Source organism: Kogia breviceps, chromosome 8 (genome assembly GCF_026419965.1).
Source record: "Kogia breviceps isolate mKogBre1 chromosome 8, mKogBre1 haplotype 1, whole genome shotgun sequence".
Lineage (NCBI taxonomy): Eukaryota > Metazoa > Chordata > Mammalia > Artiodactyla > Physeteridae > Kogia > Kogia breviceps.
In genome coordinates, this window is record NC_081317.1 from 36,591,274 (window position 1) to 36,615,625 (window position 24,352).

At 41.7% G+C, this 24,352-nt stretch overlaps 1 protein-coding gene across 12 annotated transcripts in view; it reads right to left on the minus strand.

Moving 5' to 3' along the window:
- The window catches only part of AOPEP (aminopeptidase O (putative)), a 572,337-nt gene that overhangs the window by 221,459 nt on the left and 326,526 nt on the right, over positions 1 to 24,352 (minus strand). For all 12 annotated transcript variants that reach the window (XR_010841931.1, XR_010841933.1, XR_010841932.1 and 9 more), the window contains exon 14: positions 10,890 to 11,006. Coding sequence is in view for 8 of the 12 variants with exons in the window: in XM_067041205.1 (XP_066897306.1) it covers positions 10,890 to 11,006 (117 nt within the window). In the remaining 4 variants the exon portion in view is untranslated. The remainder of the gene's footprint in view (positions 1 to 10,889; positions 11,007 to 24,352) is intronic.

A 24,352-nucleotide genomic window follows, 5' to 3' on the forward strand; every position in this document is an offset into this window, starting at 1 on the left:
GGAATATTTCTCAGCCATAAAAAGAAAGGAAATTGAGTTATTTGTAGTGAGGTGGATGGACCTAGTCAGTCTGTTATACACAGTGAAGTCAGTTAGAAAGAGGAAAACAAATACCATATGGTAATACATATATATGGAATCGAAAAAAAAAATTCTCATGAACCTCAGGGCAGGACAGGAATAAAGACGCAGAGGTAGAGAATGGACTTGAGGACATGGGGAGGGGGAAGGGTAAGCTGGGATGAAGTGAGAGAGTGACATGGACATATACACACTACCAAATGTAAAATAGATAGCTAGTGGGAAGCAGCTGCATAGCAACAGGGAGTTCAACTCGGTGCTTTGTGACCACCTAGAGTGGTGGGATAGGAAAGGTGGGAGGGAGACGCAAGAGGGAGGAGATATGGGGATACATGTATACATATAGCTGATTCACTTTGTTATACAGCAGAAACTAACACAACACTGTAAAGCAATTATGCTCCAATAAAGATGTTTAAAAACAAAAAACCACAATGAGATAGGTCTTCACACCCAGTAGGATGGCTAAAATGAAAGACAGACAATAAGAAATATTGACAAGGATGAAGAAACACTGCAACCCTCATACACTGCTGGTAAAGATGTAAAATGGTGCTCTGGAAAACAGTCTGGCAGTTCCTTAAAAAGTTTAACAAACCAACCATATAAGCCAGCAATTCTACTCCTTAGGTATAAGTCCGAAGTGAAAGTTTATGTCCACACAAAACACTGCACCCAAATGTTCACAGCAGCATTACACATAACAGCCACAAAATCCAAATGTCTATCAACTGATGAACAGTTAAACAAATGGGGTTTACCCATACCATCAAAAGTATTTGGAAATAAAAAGCAAAGAAGTATTGATACGTGCAAAACATGGATGATTCCTGAAGACAGTATGCTAAGTGAAAAGAAGCCATTCACAAAAGGTGTACGTGATCCCATTTGCATGAAAGTCCAGAGTAAGCAAATCTGTAGACACAGAAAGATTAGTGTGGTTGCCAAGGACTGGAGTGGGGGGGGAGATGGGAATGACAACTAAAGGGTACAGGGTTTCTTTGAGATCATTCTACAATTGACCGTGGTGATGGTTACACAGCTCTGTGAATACATACTAAAAACTACTGTTGTGCACTTCAAAATGGGTGAATTGTATGGTATATGAATTATTTCTCAAAAAAGGTTGCTATTAAAAACAACCCAAGAGGGCTTCCCTGGTGGTGCAGTGGTTGAGAATCCGCCTGCCGATGCAGGAGACACGGGTTCGTGCCCTGGTCCGGGAAGATCCCACATGCCGCGGAGCAACTAAGCCCGTGAGCCAAGGCCGCTAGGCCTGCGCGTCCGGAGCCTGTGCTCCGCAACGGGAGAGGCCACAACAGTGAGAGGCCCGCATACCGAAGAAGAAAAAAAAAACAAAAACCCAAGAGTCAAGCTGGGGAAGGCTGTTTCAGGTTATGGTACTACTAGTCTACGCAGTCAATTCCTGAGGAGACTACCTGCTGTCCTGACAGTGGAGCCAGGGGGACAAGCCTGCTCTGGGCTGCTGCTGGCTGGCTGGCTGCTCTCCCCAGTGCCCGTAGATTTCCACGCTCAGCGTGGTCATCTGCTCCTACCCACAGATCTGTTGGTCTATGGAACACAATTCCATGTGGTTCAAAGCTGCACCAAAGCAACATGTAGACCAAGTAGCTTTAAAAATCATTTTTAGTGCCACATCATAAAGTCTGCTGATCTTCAAATTTCATATCCTGACAAACATACAAAATACCATCATTTGCACATAAATGGGGGTCCTTTCATTTTTTAAAACAATTTGAATTCAATACAATTGTTTTCTCTTTGCTATCAGGTACCAGCACAAACATTCGCCCATAAGAGGCATAAGCTGCCAGGGAATCCTGTAGGATCTATGGAGCACCGCCTCCTCCCTAAAGGGCAGGTTCAGGGACCATACTTAGGCCGCTGACGCTGTGGGAGGCTCCCACAGACTACAGGAAGAGCTCATTTTATCTACAGCCTGAAGGTTCCACAGCTTGAAGGCCAGAGAGAGCGAACTCTCAAATCCTGGTGTATCATGGAACTAGAGAGCAAAGGAGGGTGCACCGGAAAGGCACCAGAGGGAAGAAGAGCAATCTGGAACGATATTTTGGCAAAAGTGAGCCCTCTATTTTAGGGCACTGAAGGCAAACTTTACATGGGAATATGACTCTATAATTGTGAAAGAAAATGGCAGTGGCTCACAGACAACTGTGTGCTTTTCTTGGGTGTGGATTTCAGTACAGAAATCTCATACAAAAATATATAAACTATTGATGGAGGTATAAAGAACCTAGAAACACCAATAAAACCCCTCATGTTGATTTTACTCACAATAACATTAAAGACAAAAGGAATAGGAGATGTAGCTGGGTTTGGGGCACTGTCAAAAGAAGAGCATCAGGGTGTTATTTATTAACCCAGAAAATGTGTACATCTCTACATCTTTCCGAGAAAATCTGTACAGACTTGGCGGGGGGGAACATACACAGATGGCAAGAGGTGATAATGCCCCTTAAATCTCCAAATATCTGTACAGTAGGACGTGCTGCTAAGTACAGTGGAAGAAAGAATGGCAAAGACTTTTCTAATAAAGTCTGGCTGAACCTGTAGCTAAAAGCCCGCCGTTAAATGCTCTTTTCCTCTTTTATTTAACAGATAAATTCTATATGTTCTGACTGATTATAATTGTTTACTTAAAAGGTCTTTTCAGAAAAATTAGGCAGATTATGCCACCAGTGGCTCATTTTTTCTTTAAACAAACATCTGATCAGCCACAATGTCCTGTAACAATTCAAGGTAAAAAAACACAGGCCCTGGTCTCAGGAACAAGAGAGGAATACTCATCTAAAAACCAACAAACAAACAAAACAAAGTCCTTTGTCATTTTAGATCAGTTTTCAAAAATCCTGGTATCACTGTATAACGAAATGGAGACTTTTTTGTTACAAGGTTTACACAGAAAAATTCTAGGGGCACTGAACTGAATAACAGAGAAAGAAAACTCCAAGAAAAAATTATCTAGAGGTATCTTCCTGACTTTGAAGAAATGTTCTAAAGCAGTAAATGTTTCATAAACCAAATACAAAGAAAAAAATACACAAATATAACTAAAGAATTATATGAGCTTTTTATCCCACATTATATATATAATATCCCATATTTTATATATATATATATATATATATATATATATATATATATATATATATATCCCAATATGTCTAAGCAACCAAAAAAAACCACCCCAATCCCTTTTATCAATCGATACCCTGGCCCAGCTTTCCAAAACTCTACAAATTACAATGCTGTGTCAAAATGACAGCTGCGTCCCTCACCAGGACTGTTTTAGCTTTTTAAAAAATGGATATTAAGTCACACTACTTATAGGTCACATCCTAAGGTTTAGATCCATCAATGTTTGACCCTCTGATTTGCAACCTAAGCTTGACCATGTCACGGAGCCAAGGAGCCAGGCCCCTTGTCCCCAGGAAGAAACTGTGACAAAACGGCCCAGTGTTAGATATGGCAGGTGTCAACCTGCCTTTCTGAAAGCTCCCATTCCATCTGGCTCCTTGTATTTTACCCCGGAAAACCACTTTGCTAATTGCACCACACCGTTCCAACCCTCCACAAGGTCTCCTTTTTTTTTTTTTTTGTCTGCGTTGGGTCTTTGTTGCTGCACGAGGACTTTCTCTAGTTGAGGCAAGCAGGGGCTACTCTTCGTTGCAGTGCACAGGCTTCTCTTCGTTGCGGTGCACGGGCTGCTCATTGCAGTGACTTCTCTTGTTGCGGAGCATAGGCTCTAGGCACGCAGGCTTCAGTAGTTGTGGCTCACGGGCTCTAGAACGTAGGCTCAGTAGTTGTGGCGCACAGGCTTAGCTGCTCCACGACATGTGGGATCTTCCCGGACCAGGGCTCAAACCTGTGTCCCCTGCACCGGCAGGGCGTATTCTTAACCACTGAGCCACCAGGGAAGCCCCAACAGTCTCCTTTTTATGTTCAATCTGAAAACCTGCCTCCTGGCGCACTGTTCCACAATGGTGCCTCCTGACACTGCTGGGCAGTGACCTGGGGAAGCCTGGGGATATGCATTCCCCCACAACAGACTCCAAAAGTGAAGGAGGGGAGGAAGAGGCGCCCACCAAGGGGGCTGGGGCTGGCGCTCTGGCACTGCTCCTACGCTTGGGCCCTGGTGACCCTGCAGAGCCCTGCAGTCCTGCAGGGGCTGTGGCGCCAGCCGGGCAGGCTGCCCTCACACACCGCCGTTGATGACAGGACCTGACATCAGCAAGGCTGGTTTCTGCCTTTGTGCTACTTGGATTCTGCATCAAGGTGTACCAAAGGGGAAGGAGGCACCAAGTTCAGCACACCGCGGTTTACTAAATATACACTATTGAGCACCCTGAAGCTGCAACAGAGCTCACTGAGATTACATCTAACCTCTCCTCTAAACTCTTCCTGTGAGGAGCACAAAATAGAAACGTTTTCTTTATTTTGTAGCCAGAATACTACAGAAAAGCAGCCAGGGGAGGAAAAGGGAGTGCTGAGCCCCTGAACGGACGGCAGGGAACGGTCCCTGAATGGACCCTGTGTAGAAGACGACGGTCATCGTGACCACAAGGAGTTTTAGCATAAAGGGAATGGGCAGAAAGCACAGCTACAGATCAGTCTTCGATTTTAAACATACGATAACCTGACTAAACCTTTATTCTCTGCCCTTTCAGTATACCTCTCCAGAGGTCAGTTGATAACGGGATGTTCTCAGTTCACAGAAACTACGCTTTTGGCCCAAATGAAATTCAAAAATGAGCATCGGAGCTGTCAGACTTTAATGGGCCTGCAATCATACCTTCCACTTGTGGACTTCAAATAACTGCTGTGGTATTTTCTTTTCAAATAAACAATGAGTTCTCTTACTGACAAGTATTAAAATCCACCCCCTCCCCGCATATGTAAAACCCACCAAGGGAGGAGGCCAGTTTACATAGTTTTCAAGGGCTCTTCCACCTGCACCAGAGGAAAGGCAGTGGTGAGGGAAAGGCCTGCAACGTTGGATGTTCTTCCATTTGCAATCAACCTTGAAAGTGTCCTTTTCAGAGCAGAATGCAGACAGATGCTGGCATGGCTTTCTCTGGGTACTAGTGGTAAAACAGATTTGTCCTCACTCACTCACCTGTTTCCTTAGATTTACTTGCTACTACTACTTTGTTTTGCAATTCCTTCTTTCTCTTCCATGTGAAACATTTTGTTTTCACCTCCCCCAGGGTTACATTCTTTGGAGCCCTGAGAGAATACAGCCAGCTCAGGGTGGCCCCTAAATGTAGTTAACCATGTTCTAGCTATTCCACTCTGTATTGTAACCATCATTAGGCACTTCATTAGATGAGATGAAAAAATTGCCTTTTGTGGTCGGTTGCTGCTTTAGAGCAGTGGTTCTTAACCAAGATGACTTTATCCCCCAGAAGATATTTGGGGATGTCTGGAGACACTTCTGATTGCCCAAACAGGGGTGGAGTGGGGAAGGGAGAGAACTGCTACTGGCATCGCTGGGGAGAAAACTGGGGGTACAATACATCACCCAATGCACAGGACACCCCACAGCAGAGAATTATCCACTCCAAAATATCTGTAATGCTAAGGTAGAGAAACCTTGGTTTAGAGCAAACCACGCTACACCCGACCCCACCGAAAAAACCGCCAAGACCCCAGATTAAGAATTCTGTGACCAGGTGCTCAGGGGCTCCTAACAGTTGGTAGCTTGTACTTCTTGTCTCTCTTTCTCACTGCCAGTCCTGACAGGTTAAAGAGACAAGACAAAGGTTGTCTGAGCTAAATAAAATTTGACCATTTCACACCAAACGAGAGAATGTGAATCTTATATGACAAGAAATTATGCTAAAACTTCTCCTCACGGTGTTAACAATCCCATGAAGAGGGGGTTTATGGCTCCATTTTAATCCTGAGGAGACAGAGGCTCAGGGACCTTGGCCACAAGTCTGAATGCAGGAAGCTGGTGAGGACTGTGAGATCGTCCTGTTCCACGTTTTCCAAACTGTGGGCTGCGACTCGGTGGGTCACAAAATCAATTTGCTGCATCACATCGCACATTTTTAAAGAAAATAAAATAGGAAATAATAGCAAATATAAGAGTAAAAACAGTTTCATACAGCCGTTTTTGCCAGTTGACTGTGGTCAAAAAGGCTGACAGCCAGCAGTCTAGTCCCGGTACTGCTGTGCAGACGAGGAAAAAGGGGCCCAGGAGGGTGGGCAACTTGTAAGTGGCCACCAGCCATTTGGGGACCTGGGACCAAGTCCAGTTTTTTGCTAAGTTGATGCCTCTGCCAGTACCAGGTGCACGGCCTGGGTGTCTAGATGGGACGGAGACCTGAAAGAGCAGTACCCCTGAACAAAGACTGGGGGGTGGAGCCAGGGAAAGATGGAAACACTGTGCCCACCCCTTCCCACCCCACCCTAACCCAGGAGGCCTCTTCCTTTCAACCAACAGTACTTTCGCAAATACAGTGAGGGGGAGACCTGGTGCTGGTTGTGGCCTCTCCCAGAAAACTAAATTTCTGGCTCAACCTACCAACTGAAACATCAGAGCAGAGCACGGTACCGTGGGGACCATTTTGACGAACATCCACCACTCCGATCTGAGCCAGATGAGATAGGGAGTGGCTGCTTCCAAATTTTCTGAAATTTCACCTGAGGGGTGCCCCAGTTTTGAAGTGTTCAACTGTAGTCTGTAGAAATAGCTGCTTCAAGGTCAGTCGCGGGGCTTTTGGGGAAAAAGGTCACAGAGCCAAGTTGAGTGGAGCCTCTCTTCATTAACAAAGGAAAGCTATTTTTGAGGCTTAGGAGACCTGATAAAGCACGCTGGAAATTCGTTATTTTAAAAAAGGATCTCAGAAAATACCTTTTGTTTGAAGAATCAGGTGTTTAACATGTTTTAAAACCTTTTGGGTCTTTATTGGAACCAACATGTTCGGAAACTGTAGACAATGTATTCCTGTGCACTAAGTTTCCCTTTAAGTTCATTTTCTGACCTCGTTAAAGCAGCCCAGCAACATGGCTAGAGGCTTCTTTGATTCAGGAGGTAAAAGATGGTAACTAGTCCTATAGTCAGTGTTACTTTCCAGGCTAAGGAATACAAACGTTCCTCCTCCAAAGCCCCACTTTTCACATGGTGGTGACAAGAGTGTCCAGGCAAGGCACAAAATGGCCTAAGATGACATGCATTACTGTACCTAGCCTATTACATCTGTCCTCATGCACTTTTCCTTTAAGATTCTGAACACAAGGTGTCCCGCCCTGCAGGGCAGACTTGTGTATTCACACCACATGTGATGCAGGTACACGGAGGACAAGGGGCGCATAACATGGAACAGCGTTTCCCTGACCTGCGAACAGCTGGCAAAGAACATCATCCACCTGGTCGCCATGCTCGGAAATCCTGACCAACAGATTGGACGTTCTCTGAATACAACCGGAAACACAGATGCAACACAACTAATACAAATATTGAGCTACACAAAGAGCATCATTAAAATAAACTTCCCCGTGAGACAGCACCAGCCCACCCACAGACACAGAAGGAGGGAGGGAAGGGACAAGTGGGCACGACAGCAAAGAAGCTACAGCAACTACTGAACAGAGGGAGCTGATTCATGGTAGCACAGGCTTCTCACACAGTTGAGACTTCTGGTACATCAAGAACATGCTGCTCTGCCAACAAGAGAGTTCTGCAGTGCGCTGGGCAATTAGGAGCTGAAACGAGCTATGGAAATAGCAGGCTCACCTTCTCAAAAAGTGACTTCACATCTGTGCTTTCAGGAGAAATGCTAGTCCGAGGAAGAGTAGGGGGAGCCTTTCTTTACCTCCTGGAAACATGAGGAAGTAGCCCCCCGCCCCACCACTGTCCTGAGCACTCCCTGCTGCTGTGCTAGAGACCTCCCACCCCCCGTCCTGGGACTGAAGTCCTTCCGCACAGACACCTAATCCAGCACCATGGTCCCAGGGCCTGTGACAGCACCCTGAACAAAGAGTATCAGCACAGTCACTCACATTGCTCCTCGCCAGGAAAATACCACTCCACGTACAACCTGCCACTCTCCAGCTCCTTCAGCCATGTTTTGAATGATGGCTATTTATCACCTATTTAAAAGCCCTGATAATAACTGAAAGGGACTATCCTTATATGTTTGGTCAAGGAGAAGCACCAAGAATAAAGTCAGAATCCTCATTTTTCCAGCAAGTAACAATTCTTTCTCCCATGAAATGTTCTGTCACTTAAAATAAAGGCAGATGGTTAGTCAACGAAATTCCTGCTAATCAGTGTCACAATAAATCACACTTAACTAATAAAGTTTCTAGAACATACCCTGGTTGGCCAAAATCCTGCTGCTTTTCTGGTTCTGAGTGACCTTTCAAGGAAACCTCACAGTGAGATAAGCTGTCAATGTAACTGACTATGTGCCAAGGCCTTAGAGGGCCTGGGAAGGGGGCAAGGCAGTGGCACGTTAGGCCTCAGGGCCTTAAGGCCCTGATCTGGGCCCTACCCACCCCTGACCTCAACCCTGCAGGCCCCAGAGCAGGGGTCAACAAACTCAGAAGGGGGCAGGCCAAACCAGCCCACAACTAGAAGTGGTATGGACGTTTTAGAAGAGTTTTTTAAAGGAACAACAACAAAAAGAATTATCTTGAGATGTGATAATTATATGAAATTCAAGTTTCAGGGTCCATAAACAGCTTTACTGAAACACAGGCACGTCTGTTCATTTACATACTGCCTATGGCAGCTACAACAGCAAAGTTGAATAGTTAGTTGTGACAGAAACCATATGGCCTCAAATATTAAAATCTGCTCCTTTACAGAAAAAGTTTGCTGACCCCTATTATCCTAGAACATGCCATGCTCACACACCTTTGCACTTGCTGTCACCTCTGTATGGAAATCACTCCTGGCCCCTTGGCTTTGTATGGCCAACTCCTTCTTGCCCTTAGGTACTGGCTCAAATGTCACTTTCTCTCGTGGCCTTTCCTGAACTCTATCTAGAGACACCTAGCTCACTTTCACCTGCAATCTCCTCTGTAGCTCTTATCTGAAACTATCCTGCTCATTTACTTATGAGTTGTCTTTCTAGAAGAATCCAAACTTCCTGAGGGTGACCCTTGCCACTGCTGTATCCCTAGTGACGGGCAGAGTATTTGTGAACTGCATGAACGCTGACCACGCTAGTTACTTAAACCAGTCAAGCCTCCCTCAGGCCCCAGTCTCTCATAACCAAAGAGCCAACCAAGCCTGAAGAGACTGCTCTGGCTTTGGGCATCATGATGCAGTCTGAGACACAAAGAAGCAACCAAAATAAAACCTTTTATATTTCTCGAAGGTTTAAGAAGTTATATGTAACAACTAAGTTGAGCTGTAAGCTAAGAACACAGCGTGCTATATGTTTATGCCAACAGGAAAGGGGTGGGGGGACCAGGGTCTACCACCTCCCAGCTTCTGGCAAGAACTGGAGGAGTGACAGGTGCCCAGCACCTGCTTTGATCCTCCCGCCTTCGTCGGCCCCACTGCCTGTCACCGGGGCCTGGCATTTCAGTGGTATTCAGCTCTGATTAAAGCATAACCTCATGCCTATAAATAGAAACCTCTTTTAAACACTAATTAAAAATAACAAGCTGGCATTTGGAAACTCCTATAAACAAAAATGTAAGAGCTGAAATAAACAGCAACAGTTGCACGTCTGATCTATGCTGAGATGGGTAAAGAGCTACATATGTCTTCTCTGGAGTTTTTCAATTAACTCCTGAATTTACATAAGGGTTTTAACATGTATAACAGTGCCCATTTTACCTTTTAATCTAATAATGAGCTGGCTTTTCTCCATTTACTCCATTTTAAGAATTGTGAAGTTAATTTTTAATAATATTTTATTTAACCCAACATGTCCAAAATATCATTTTCTATACTGTAATCAATAAGAAGAAATTATTGAAACATTTTGCTTCCTCTTTTTATACCAGTCTCCAGTATCACAGCACACCTCAATTCAGAACAGCCACATACCAAGTGCTCAACAGCCACATGTGCCTAATGGCTGCCATACTGGACTGTACAGTTTTTAAACATTCATTTATTCTCAACTGAACACAAATCAAACCTACTTGCCTTTAAGGAGTTTTATATAAGAGAGACTGTGTACTTTTTTACTTAAGATAACTAAATAATTTATTATTTTATATATTTAAAAAACTCTGGAACTCATCTTAGGATTCACATTGCATTCTTCACAGTAAGCTAAAAGATATTAAGGACCCCATCATATTGCTTTCCCACAAGCATCCAATTCTGCTTTTCAAACCATGGCTGTTATATTTAGTTTTCATTTCCTTTACACATGGCTCCTTTCCTGTCCTAGCTGAATGCAACCAAGAAGCTCTGCCACATCTCAGCCAAGTTTCCTTAATGTGCAACAGGATGGCACCACCATCATGCACAAGATGACCCACCCAAGTTTATAATTCAAAAACCCGCCTGCTCGTTCCTTTAGGAGACTTATGTCCATCTTAATGATTTAAGAAGAAAGAGGGGAAAACTTAGGACCTCAAAATACCCTGGTAATGACCACGATCAGAGGCCCCCTGCTGGAGCAAGCGCAACCAGGGAAGCAGTTTACTCTTTGCTTGAAGTGCTGCTTTTCACTCGTAAGACACAGCATGGGATGCTGCTTACAGAGTTCCAACAGTTTGGGATGCAATGAGATCATCATTCTTCACCAACAGTGAGGACCCACAGTGTAAATTCTGAGGGTGTTCCTGGTTACCTCTGCATCCTGCTCCGAAAGGTGGTACGTCCTCTCAAGTCTTTGCAGAGTTCGGGGATTCATAGTCTTCTGCTCCAAGAGATGCTCCAGAAGCAAGACCAGCTGGTCTGGAAGAAGCTGAGGACAAAACCAAACAGCCTGTGAAAATGCCATTCAGCTTACAAGAAATTAAACCCAAACGTTTAGACCAAAGACAGCAAATCCAGGGTAACCTGGGGACTCCCAGCAGCTGTCTGAAACATGGGAAGACTGTAGACTTTACTATGGTAAAACCTCAAGGTTTACCTTGTATCCCCAGAGACACTGCATTCTGGGGCCTGATTAAGTCCTATTCTCCATGGCTTTTCATGTCAGTTCTATATTTAAGAGCAGATCAAAACTGAGTTTACCTTGTTTATTTTTTTAGGTTGTACACCACAAATTTTTTTAAGGTATACAACATGATGATTTAAATGTACACATACACTGTGAATGATAAAAACTGTGCTTATCTTAATAAAACATTATCATGGTTTTATTAGATCTTTTTCTCTACAGTATGCATATGCCAAAAAAGGTCATTTAGCCTAGACAAATACTCAAGAAATGGTCTGATCTTAGGTAAACACATGGAAGTTTAACAGAAATAAGCAACTTTCAGATTTCCTTCTTTAGCATGTGTCTTGCAAGTGTACACCAAGAAATAAAGAGCATGTAATGAAACTAGAACCATGTTTCACAATCCCTCTATTATAAAAACTGTAAGTTTATTACTCCATAAAAAGAAGGCTGTATGTATGATTACACACACACACACACACACACACACCCAACCACATAAGGTCACTCAGATCCCTGAGTTTTCATACAGGATAAGTAAAAATGTATTACCACTTAAGGGCAAAGAGAGGAAGATGTTTTTATATGGTTCAAAAATAACACAAACTAATCTGTGAACAAACAATACTTGTGAAATCCAAGAACTTAAAATATCTGTCTTATTCACTCTTGTACCACAGCGCCTAGATCAGCCTCTAGCACAGAGCAGCACACAAACTGTTAACAGAAGGAAAAAAATCAATTTAAGATACATCTTGTAGAAACCAAAATGTATTTATTCTAAAATGAAGGTTTTAAAATAATTACTATGAATTCCACTATTCTCGGCATTTAGCTTTTCTCCATTCCTGATTATGCCCAGGCAATCCTTGTCAACTAACCCAAATTTACAGTTCTGGAAGTCAATACTAGAGCAACAAAATATTCATAAGAACACCTAGATTTTAATCCCCATTTTGTTACTCTAAAAGAAATTTCAAAAATTATTGGCTTCTCCCCTACCTCTCTTTACCTTTCAGCCCCCAAGTGTGCACTGCACCTCTGCCTCCCCCTCCATTCACACACACTCTCTTTCAAAATGCTCTTGTAGGAAAACCCAGCAGAGACCCCGTGCATGAAATTTACCAGGTAATTCCACAAAGAAAGGGTTTCTTATCTTTCCTCACCTCACCTTTCTAAGGTCTAATTAAACCCCCACTTCCCTCCAGACAGACAGACACAAATGCACAACACTTGATTCTTGGGTATTTTCATTTCATAACATCACTCCATCCACTACAGAGTCATGCTGTGGATCCTCTCTCAGGCTGACAGGAGAAACAAGGTGCTTCAGCAAAACCAGAGGGTTACGATTCAGCACTGATCTGTGAGATTATATGTGAGAACACTTAATTTCCTTCCATTAGAACTACTGTGTTTGTAAGATGCTTTAAAGATATCAGATTACTATATACTAGTACAAAAATGCCATTTTTCCATTTTCTACAGTTTTAGACACATGAGGCTACTTTTATGATATTAAAAGACATCTGCTGTTTTATAAAACAGACCAAACTCAGAACCACCAGCTTCTGGGGAGCACGCACACCCCTGTACGCCACCCGCAGCACGAGCACTCGGCAGGCAGGCAGGCAGGCAGGCAGGCAGGCAGGCAGGCACTCCGGCACTCCTGACCACGGGCAGGGGGAGGGGTTACCCAGCCTCTGGCATTCCTGACCAGGCAGCAGGGCTAACACTGTTCCCAGCCTTTCTGGTGGCCCCTCTCACTGTGGCTCTGTCTCCTCAGCTCGGCCTAGCCGGGCCTGGCACCCAGCCTCCCTCTCTGGACCTTCCTTTCCTGTGCTCCAGGAGGGGCCCCTTCTCTGGTGGGGGCTAAGCCTTCAGCCCCAGCCGTGAGTGTGCCCCTCATTCCTCCCGAAGGCCACTCTCCCTGACTGCCCTCCTGCATTTGAACCCTTCTCATGGAGCCTACCCTTTCTCCCCAAAATGGTCTCTCCCCACCTGCCCCACTACATCCCTTTCCAAAGTGTGCTCCACGTGCCCCCCACCCTGAGGCGGGCCTAGGCGCCCGTCCAGCAGCAACCCATCTGTCTGTACAGGGGCAGGGGAGGGGAGGGTCCCAGATTGGGTCAGAAGGGCTAGCCAGTCCTGCATCGCCATGCGCATGCCCAGAACTGGTCAGCAGCGCTTCTACAGGCAGCCAATCCAGGGCAGCAACAGCTATTCAAGAAGACAGCTTCTGGGGAAGGGCCCAGCCTGATACAGCACAGAACACCCACGGGCTGCGGGTGGCGGCCTTATTCGCTAACTAAGTGCAGCAGGAACAAGCCCGGCCAATTTGCAGAACTGCAGAGAAGGGAAGAGTGAAAGAAAAGCATCTCCCTATTACGTGCCTGCGCTTACAAAGAGGCCTATTGTTAGAACCCAAGCTTAGGATTTGGTTTAAAACTAGAGAGACCCAGGGAGGAAAGAAACCCTGAGTAAGATGACTAGCTTGGTCCTCAACTTACCGCAGCTGGGTCTGACCAATAAACTCCTGTTTAAAGTCAGAGAATTACTAACATGGGAACCTATGAAAATATCTGGATTCACACTTTTGTATTTCTCGCAGTTTTCTTCTAAGCAAAAAGTTCACACACACCTGCACAGAGAAACACAACCAGAAGGATGACTGAAAGCTCTTGTCCTCTCCTCATTTTATGCAATGGAAAAATATCTAAAGCCAAGCCCCCTGACTTAAGATGGGCAGCCAAGATGGAAGGGAGGGAGGAGTCAAGCCTTTGCGGTTCTTTGTTAAGTTTAATTTGCTTTAATTGGAGAAAGGCAAAGAACAAGCATGCACACACCCCACCAGCTCTCCTTCCTCCTTCACAAAGGTGCCTGGCGGCTGCTTCAAGAACTGACTTGCTCAGAGGTGGGCAGGGGCACCAAGGACCAACAAAGAGCCTGAGAACATTCCTCCATAATGCTGAGAGGTCTTCAGAACGGACCTGTGTAAATGACTCTCCTTAGTAAAACAACCTGTAGCCATCTGGCTTTCAACTGTAATTCCTCCAATTCGGTGGGGATGGGGGGGGGGCTTGTATTTCAAATCGGTGATCAAATGCTATTTTAGTACACAGACAATAAAATTCATTATCTCTCACTCACAAATGAGTAAGTAAACATTACATAATTTTTACATGAGTTTACAGACCTTGGAAAGAGAATACTGAAGCAAAAATGTGGTAAGCAGCTTGCTTTAATACAGCATATTTCTCTTTGTAAAATAAACACTTACTCCCTATAAAGCCACCCTATAATGAAAAAGAAGTACTAAGTAATAAACCAAAATGTTCGCAAAGCAACTGAGAGATATCATACCCCAAGCAAACGTGTTCAGACGCAGCGCTGGAGGCCACCCGCCCTGGCAGCAAGCACAGGGGCGTTGGGAAATGCTGTGTGGGTCACTCCACTCCCACCCATGTAGAAATCAAATTAAATTTCACATGACTTCTAGGCCCACTGTGTTTAATACAGCAGTGTGGGGCGATGGGGTGGAGACAGACACGGCTTTAGTCACAGCATGGAGTGATTAAGAAAAATAAAGCACATGCCTCAGAGCATTATCTCCTGAGAAGGCAGCTCCTTCAAACACTAGAAAAAGAACCTGCCTTTATTTCTGAGGGTCTAGTAGTGCTCACACCCACAGTTCAGCAGTGACAGGAAGAGCAAGTTCTTTCCTTTGCACAAACTAGGAACTCATGATGAGGTTATTATTTTTTTTCCATATGGAAACCAGCTCAGTATTTTTAAAATGCATCTGCCTCAGAAACTTAGACAAAATAAGAGTGGGGTGCCAAAGTCATGTGGGCACTTGAAATAGAGAACCTCACAACACTGGAAAACTTACTCGAACACAAAAAATAAAACACCAAAGGAGGTCAATACATTGAGATTTGTTAAGAATTCTGGAAGTCTGTGTTCTTGCTCTAAACATGGAGGATTCCATGGCTGCTAATTACCCAGAAATGCACAAAGAGAAAAAAAGTCTACCTCGTAATTTTTCCCAGTCAGCCTAAGGGTTGCGGCAAGCTGCGCAAGTTTGAACAGTTCTAAAGAGTTCTTATACAGGCTCTTGGAAAGAAAATATGGATTTTCCAAACGCACCCTTCTAGTTTACAAGCAGCAGAAAGAAAACGAACCTTGACTCTTCCAGAAGCCTAGAAACCTCTTTCTACTGTCACGGGGGCATCATTCACTCCTGGCTCCCTGAAGACCAACCACACAACCGAGGCCCTCCACCATTTCTTCTGTAAGCAGGACTCTGAAAGGGCCAGCCAGGCTCCTAGATCAGAAAGTGCCCCATACGCATCGCACTACTGACCTTCCACAGGCAGGACCAACACAGGGAACCCGGGGCCCGTGAACATCCACGTCCACTGCCCGCACCCCTCCAAAAGCAAAGGAGGGCACTTCCCCTCACAGCCCAGCTGGCACGCTGCAGCCACACACGAAGGAAGTCTCAGACTCCCAGACGGGGAATGAGCCTAGGACTAATGCAGCCACCGAGGGACAGGACAGTGGCGTGAGTTCTATTATTACCTCACTATCACTCTGGGATCTGCGCCTAAATGAAGCATGCTTCCTCCCTGATGCCATTTCCTTTTATCCTGGCTGGAGACTAAATGCAGATCAATGGGGGCAAAATACATATGATGTCACTTCAATTTACAGCAATGGCCTCCCTCTCTTTCGGTCTGCCTGAAATACACAGAAAGATCAATTCTTCCCAAAAATGGTTAAAAAATGCTTAGGGAGCATTCTTCTTCCAGAAAAGCATTCTCTGCTATATTTGTCTATGTTACTACGGCAGGAACTGTTTACACTGAACAAAAACAGAAAAAATGGGGGAGGGAGGAAAAATCTCAAATTCTCCTGTACGCTGGCTGAAATTCAACACAAGCAGGGTCCAAACCAGAATTGGGGAGGCTGACCTTTGAAAGTCACATGTATTCTGGCATAGAGGCACAAAAGAGACAGCAGTTCTCCTTTGCCCCTTGGATTAGAAAGGTAATCCCACAGATATAAAAGGTCTTTTTAATAAGATTTCCCCCGAAGTCTAACAAATTCCTTTCTACTCTTCCCAGAAAACACATCTACCACACTACACACCCTCAGGTGCCCTGAAGAGTATCAGAACTCTGGTGAAGTTGACTTTGCCTACTCCAAACACTGGCCAGGACCATGGTTCTCACTTCATTGTTTGTATAGGATCTTTCATCTGGCACTTTCTTAATGATAAACATTTTTAAGTGACAAAAATGAACTATTTGATAATATATACATAGGAGAGTGTCTGGCCAAGAGCTGTTGTCAACAAGGATATCATGATATAATTAAAATGGTTTTAGTCTAACATGGTAACTTATATAGAAGAAAAACACAATTGTTCTGAACTGCTTCTAGAAACAACTTACCAAAGAAAAACCATCCTTTCCATGTTGAAGAAAAACAATACATTTTAAAGAATTGACGAATTTAAGAATTAAAGTCTCTGGTTCATATTATTTGGGGGACATAAATTTGATTTGCCAACCAGTGAAAGTCACTAAATAAAATTTAAAGTGAAAATAATTTTCTTCAAAATAAAGAAATCAATGAATAGATGTATTTATCCAGCATAATCAGTATTTCTGATTATCAAACATCTTCAGGGAGTATGCCTATAGACAAATTTTAGGAAAATTCAATCAGAAGCAAATATTTATGTAATTCAGTTCACAGAGAAAAAAAGCATATTTACTATATTTTGGGGAAAACAATTCTAACAGCTATAGTTGAAAAAGACTACCAAACTTTTGAGCCATAGTTTGGTTGTGGTGCTTCCAAAAGTGACACCACAGTGACCAAAACAGACACCATCATTTAGCAAAGAGTACCTGAAATAATTCATTGGCATAAATCATTCTCATATCTACTCATGTCAGATTATAAGGGTCAAATTTTCACGTGCTAACACTTAACTAACTTTTGTAAAAAATATTACCCAAACTACACGCAATTTGATACAAAGCATATTATTTAAACTACATTAAATGCAGTCCTCCTGTCAACTCTTATAATCATGTGTATGCTTATGGTTTATGTTATAACACAGTTTGAAAATAAATCTTTGTAAGCACTCAAATTGAAAATTCCCAAGTATTTTACAAGAGATTCTTGGTATCTTTGCATCTGCCTTCCCTATTCAGGATCTTGCCAGACCAATAACCAAAGGGGCCAAAGGGGAGACCATTCCTGATCTGAATTTTATGTTTCTCAAGAAAAACATCGCTCATGAAGAAGAAACTATAAATTCCTAAGTGATTCAGTCCATTCACCCTGCCATGATAAAACACATGCTCCACGCACGGCTTGTTTAAGGCTTTCTAAAGAATTTGGAACACTTGAAAGGCTCAGAGAATACGTCTAACTTTAATCGTATTCACAGGTTTTTGGTTTGTTTTTTCTTTTAATAGAAATCTGCTTCTTTTCCTTTCTTTAGAATTAATGCTCTTATCTAAGTTAATATTGTATTTAATAATTGATTTATCTATCTTAAGAGTATACATTTTATGAATCTGAGTTCCTAAGTTATAAAGTGATATTTTCTAATTCAAAATCCTGGTTGCATACCAACTAATTTATGACGTCCAAAAGTCCACCATATGAATATACCTTTACCGTGAAAACTGTCAGTCAAAATCTGTGTGTCAAAATCATGGCTACGGTATATAACCATCACACAACAGAATATTACACAGCTATTAAAAAGAATGAGATGTTAACTGTTTCTGTAATATGCTGAGATGGCAAGAAATATTATTAAGTGGGGGGAAAAGTTAAGAACAGAACATAGACTATGGCTGAATTTGCGTGAAAAATTTTCTAAAGATATACAAAAAGGAATTAAGTACTCTTCACATCAACTTTTTCTCTGAGTAACCTACATGAGCAGCTAGCTGCCTGGCCTTTTTCTTTTTCCTGCCTCCAGATCAAGCTGAACTATTTTTCTTAAAACATGTTAAAAATTTCCCAATAATTTACTTAAAGGAGAGAAGATCCACTTTATGAAGAAATTTAACACTTCAATCTAAGCACTGAAATGCGTAAATGATTAAAGCACATGCTCTAACAAAATACTGAGCTAGCAACCTGGAAACCAGGGGCTTCTATAAAGCAGTCAGAAGCAGATCCCCTAGCAGGAGTGTGCACCTAGAAATCTATCAGAGCCTCACTATTCTTAGTCATAACAACAGTATTTCAAAGCAACAACATAGATATCAAAAGTTCCGATGTCAATACTTCTCTACGTAGAGATGAATACCATTAAATGTAAGACCTAAGTTCTGTGCGAGCAATGTGCGAATACTGAAAGAATTTTAGAGCAGCTCCCTCACTGTGATCTATTGAAAGTCAGCCTTCGACATAAGGGTTTATAAGAAATAAAGAATAAAAGAGAAAAAAAACAACAGAAATACTGAAAGAATTTAAAATTTTCCAAATGCTTTGCAAATATACATGAAGCACTGCATTAGTTATGTTGTCATTTATAATATAAATGAACCATCAAATATTTTCAGAGTTTTTTCCAAGGGAAAAAACAGTAACTGTAATTTCATTCAAACCAGAATTTCTTCCTATCTTCCTTCAACTTCCACTATTACCCCCAATATATCAAAATTAGATCGTCTGTGCGGGATTATTTGTTACAAATTTAACACTTCTAGAAAATAACTGCATCTACATTAGATTCTTCTGGGTAACATTCAGTTGAGTTTCTTTTCTATAGCTAGCCCTATGTTCCTGGCAAAAAGTGATAATATGCACAAAATTAAGGTGTTCATATGCACAAATACAAAATCCTTAGGAATATTCAGTCTGAAAACAGTTTTCCTCTAAAAATTACAGGTGATAAGCAAATGGGGGGGGGGGACACAAGCATTTACCGAAATTAAGCTCCTTAAAATTTATGGACAAAAAATAGGATCCTCCTCTTTTAAGTTTAAACAATAACTGAGTTCAAATAAAACCATATTTCAACTTCTATAAAAAGAATGTACCTTTTTAAGGCAACTCCCTAAGGGATGGAACCCTATCTTGCTCATTTCATGTGCTACCTACCTTATGCCAGATACTCAAATGTTTATCAAATTTAAATAAAGGACTTAATGTCCAATACGGTAAGATGGAGTAATACAGAAAAATGACTGCAAGAGCAGCTGTCAAGCAACCATTCAGTGATTTAAATAAAACTATATCGAAAGAAAATTTATATAGCTACACATGAAAATTCAAGCCAGAAGTGATTCTCACTTCTAAATGAAAATGAATCCAAAAACACACAACTTAAATATATCAATTTTTAAAGTTTTGTAAACCTTCTGTATAATAGGTTCTTACTCTAAAAGCGAATAGTAAAGTAACGGAAATGCCTCCTCAATTATAATCAACTGTAATCAACAAAATGATGGTTCTGCGATGTTTTAAAAGAACCATCTAATGAATAAGCTAGATTGTAGTGTTTGTAACCCATTTTGCGCTAAATGCAAAGACTCAATAGTATGTCTTACAAAGACCTGTCCCTTTGCTTTCTACAGTCCCCTTGTTAAAACTTGTTATTACAGATTACATTTTTAAAAATTATCATCAAAACTAACATCTATAAAAAAGTAAGCCACAAAAGCATTTTAGAGATAATGACACTAACAAGAGTTGCAAGGTGAGAAAAAGACAAGAAACAGAAGGAAGGAGAAACGAAGTCATACTCTGGCGCTCGGCTCAGACAAACGACTTGGGAATGGACACACACATATACTCAACAAATTTTTAAGGAGAGAGCATAATTTACAAGCAATTTTCACTCTGGGGTATTTATTCTGGTGTAAAATACTAACATTCCATTACTCCTAGTTCCTGTCCTTTCTTCTTCATAGGTTCACAGTCAAAACAACATAAATACCTTTTTGATTAGATTTTAATTTCTCCTGTTCTTGCATTTTCTACCAAACCCAAACTACGCATAAATATTAGCCACACGTCCACAATTTGTTGTGGTTTCTGTCATAAAGTTGACAAAGAAACATATCCTTAGGGATATGTATAGCCAATCACAACAAAAGAAAAATTGGGGAGGTGTGAGGTGGAAGAGGGTAGGAGTCCAACTACAAGAATTATTGCTGGAAAAATAAAGGAATAAAGTTGTTTTTACTTAATAAAAATGTGTTGAGAGTATCGCACAATTTACTATCCAATGTCTCAGTTTTCTTTCACAGAATGATTTAATGTATATAAAGCACAGGAGTCAGATTTCACTCAAATTCAGTACACTTTTGGATTCTAGTCCAGACATTTTATATCCCGGATTAACTCTGAAAAGTTTTATGAGGAATAGAGCAAAGAATTAACTTCTTAAGGGTCACTTAGAAACTTACAGAAATTCATATTATTGAAAAAAAACATGGACTTAAGAGCTTCAGGCAAAAGAAAGGCAAAGAACAAGTTTCACATACTTTCAAGAAATGTTTCCCTCATGTTTAACTCTTCCTTTTCTCTCTTCCACCTCAATACCAGCGCAGCTGAAGGGAATAAAAGCTCTTAATGGGTCAGCATTTTGTATGGAAGAGAAATGGCTGTCTTACAGATGCACATCATGTGAGAAAGTGAAACAAACAGGTGAATGGGAAACAGAACAATAAATTACATGCACATGAATGATGCCAGGTTTGTTTACCCCAAAGTTGCAGGCTATGTACCAAGGGCTGAATAATTCATAAACTAATGTACTTTCCCATCACGATAAGAACTATTCCCAACTAAACAGGAGACTGAAATAGTGTTATAAAAATGTTCTTTTAAAGCTAAACACACTCTTTACTGCTATCAGAATTCAGACATTAAAATCTTACATCTACTGTGAGCTCCAGCTTGGACTCATGGCCCAGAGCAGCCAGAAGCTGGTACAGGAGCAGGAAATCTGAAATTCGGCCTTGTTTGCTACCATAGAAAACTCCTCTCATGTGAATTCAAATACTCCAAAGTCAATCAACAGAAGTAAGTCTTCAAAGATGAAAAATAGATACATACCTAAAATCCTAGTAGGCCTGAGATCTACCAAAACCTTTTCATAGGCGTTGGTTGGCATAAAGCTGATTAAACCTAAGATACCTTTTCTGGTAACAATCTAAAACCTCAAGTATTGCAAGTTATTCCTAATAGACTCCTAAAGAAATGTCATACAAATTGTAGTTCAGTTTTAGCATTTCTATTCTTCTCATATCTGCCTTTATGTATATATAATATGCTTATATAAGAAAAATACGGTATTATTTTATCAGCGAAATACATTTTAATAGCACAGAACTTTTGGAAATTACAGGAAATGTTAAGACATTTCTAAGTTTTTGAATTGCTATTCAATTTTAATGAAAAACAGTCAGTCTGCGAAAAACCACTTTCCTTCCCCTGAGTATCCAAGCTTATCTGTTTTATGAATTAACTTAGAATTCATGTTAAAAAAAGGGGGGGGGGAGCAATCAAACCGTTTTCTTTGTGTACGTTTTAAGAAATTTTTCTTATATAATTTAAACTAAAAAAAAAGAAACTTTAAAAAAATGTTTACTCTCCACATTTTAACAGAATTTCTGCAACTGTGCTTTTATCGAAGTTACAACACACCAATCATAACCTACACATTCTATTCCGAAGTGAAGCTTGACTTGCTTATAACAAATCAACCTGAAGAACCAGTGATCACAGATCGCCCCCCCACCACAAAAAGGAAAAGTGGACACAAAGATTTTTAAATTTACTAAATGCAACCTCACAGGTTGAGAACCACTTTTCTGCTGACTTCACAATGTAGGGTGTCTCATCTCAGAACACTACAAGTAATAGTTACCTCTGAGATAGAAATAAGACATGAACAGGCTGCTCCCTCCAAGGCAACCCTAACAAACTTTTCCTCAGAGTCTAAGTTTAAAACCTGGTCTACGTTTCCACCTAAGAATGTTTTCTAGGAATTGAGACCAAAGACCAGAACCCCTCTAAGTTAGCACACACACCTTAACAAAGAGGAAAGAGAACAGTAAGTTAACCTGCAGAACATTTCTAAAGAAGGCTCTAGTCTGAAGCAGTAATTTGTTGTTACTCTTTTCCTGCTGGATTTGTCCTTCAAGTAAGCTTTCTTGAGCACTTCAGAATGTATTTATTTACCTGATGTTTCTTCCTTGAAGGCTTGGTAAATAAAATACACAAAAAATTACAATACCGACACCCATGCCCTTGAATGCAAAGTTTAAAATGCTTACAAGTACAACGGCGTGAAAACAAAGGCAAGAGCCCGTCAGAAGCACCCCACATAATTTTTGAAGGCAACTAGAATTCCCATTCACATCAAATGATACCACCATGGTACTGGGAATGCAAACTCCACAGAATGGGCTGCTCGCTATAAGCAGATAAGGACAGGATTATGAAGCAGAACGAATAGGAGTGAACCAAACTTGGCTTTCTTTCCTGATAAAGCTCATTTGGTGGAAAGGCTGAGGTTATTTTAAAGGAGGAAAATGAGAAGGGATTTGGTAGACGGAGAAGAAACCACCTTAATTCTCCTAACGAACACCAGCTGACGGCCCCGGGCCCCCGCAGCTATCAGACGGGCCGGGCTGCGGCGGGCGGGCCCGACTTGGAAAGAAGAAAACGGCTTACTTACTGCGGCTCCCGTCGGGGCGCAGGCCAGAGCCTAGAGTCCTCTCGGATCCTTCCCGGGCGCCGGCTGATATCGGCAGCGCCCGCCGCGCGCACCGCCTCCTCCGCCCGGGCCAATCCCCGGAGAGGCCGCCGCCGCGCCTGCCCGCCCCGCCCCGCGCGCGGCCAGCCGGGCCGGGTTCCCACCGCGCTGCGCCCCTTCCCAGCCACACCCCTGGCCCCCACCCTGCCCCCGCCAGTCAGCTCCCACCCAGTAATTACTCTAATTAGAAGTTTTAGTCTCAGCAGTTAAACAATGTACGAACCAGTCCCAACACAGCCTGCAATTCAAATGGCTTTGAGAACAAAGGCAATCATAGCTGTAGCAATTTTTCCTCTAATTTATAGAATGTGAAGACTTTCTCTCATTGCTCACTGTACTTAAAACAAGTTTAACCTCTAGTGTACATGCCACTTCACTTTCCATCTGTATGGAAAAACACCAGACCGTGCCCTTTACAACAAAGAAAAAAAAGAAAAAAACACTGTTTTCAAAAAATGAATATTGAACTGATCGATGACTTTAGTCCCTCCCGCGGAACATTCACAAATGTTCCTGGATCACCTGGTAGAATCGTAAAAGATGTACAAAGATGCGGGAGGGCTGTTTTGTTTACAGATTATGTGAATAAAAGGGAAACAAACTACCCAGGGCATCTTTCTAGTAAACAATCTGCATAATTCTTAATTAGTACTGGTGGAAGTGATCAGGCCTATTTTCCCCAGAAATTTATTAACCGTACATTCACAGTTATGAGTATTAATCTCTTCAGCCTAGTTTGAGATGTACAGGAGATATTTCAGGATGAGGAAAATTATACCCATAAAATATGTGCTTAGAAAAATAAAACCAAATACCAAAAACAAAAAAGCCTTTCTGTACTTTCTTTTCCAGTACTGGTTTGATCTTTAAAGCAATCTACATCCATTTTAGTACTAAACAATTAGGAAATTAAGTTCATGTGAAAGATTTTTTAAAAATAGGCAGTGAACTATTGGAGTAGAAAAATAAAACAACCACTACAAAAACGCTACATAAAACAGGTTGTATTTCAAAAACATTTTCATTTTTTTTCAAAATTTCAGGTAACTATAGTTTTCAGCCCCACTCCTTGCATTTACTAGATATGCTCTAAAATTTCTCCATTTTTAAATGAAGGAACTGCCACATTATGGAAAATTAATTTAGTATCTTATTTTACTACAAAATGCTATTTTTGTTTAACAGCTAAATTTGCCTCTCTAAATATTAATATGACAGATATCTGAACACAATGTAAAGTTTCACTGCAGTAACCACTCTGAAAGTTAATCTCTTGTAATAAGAAAAGCAACTAATTTCAAGTTAAAACAAGTAGAAAATAAGAAACAAAACC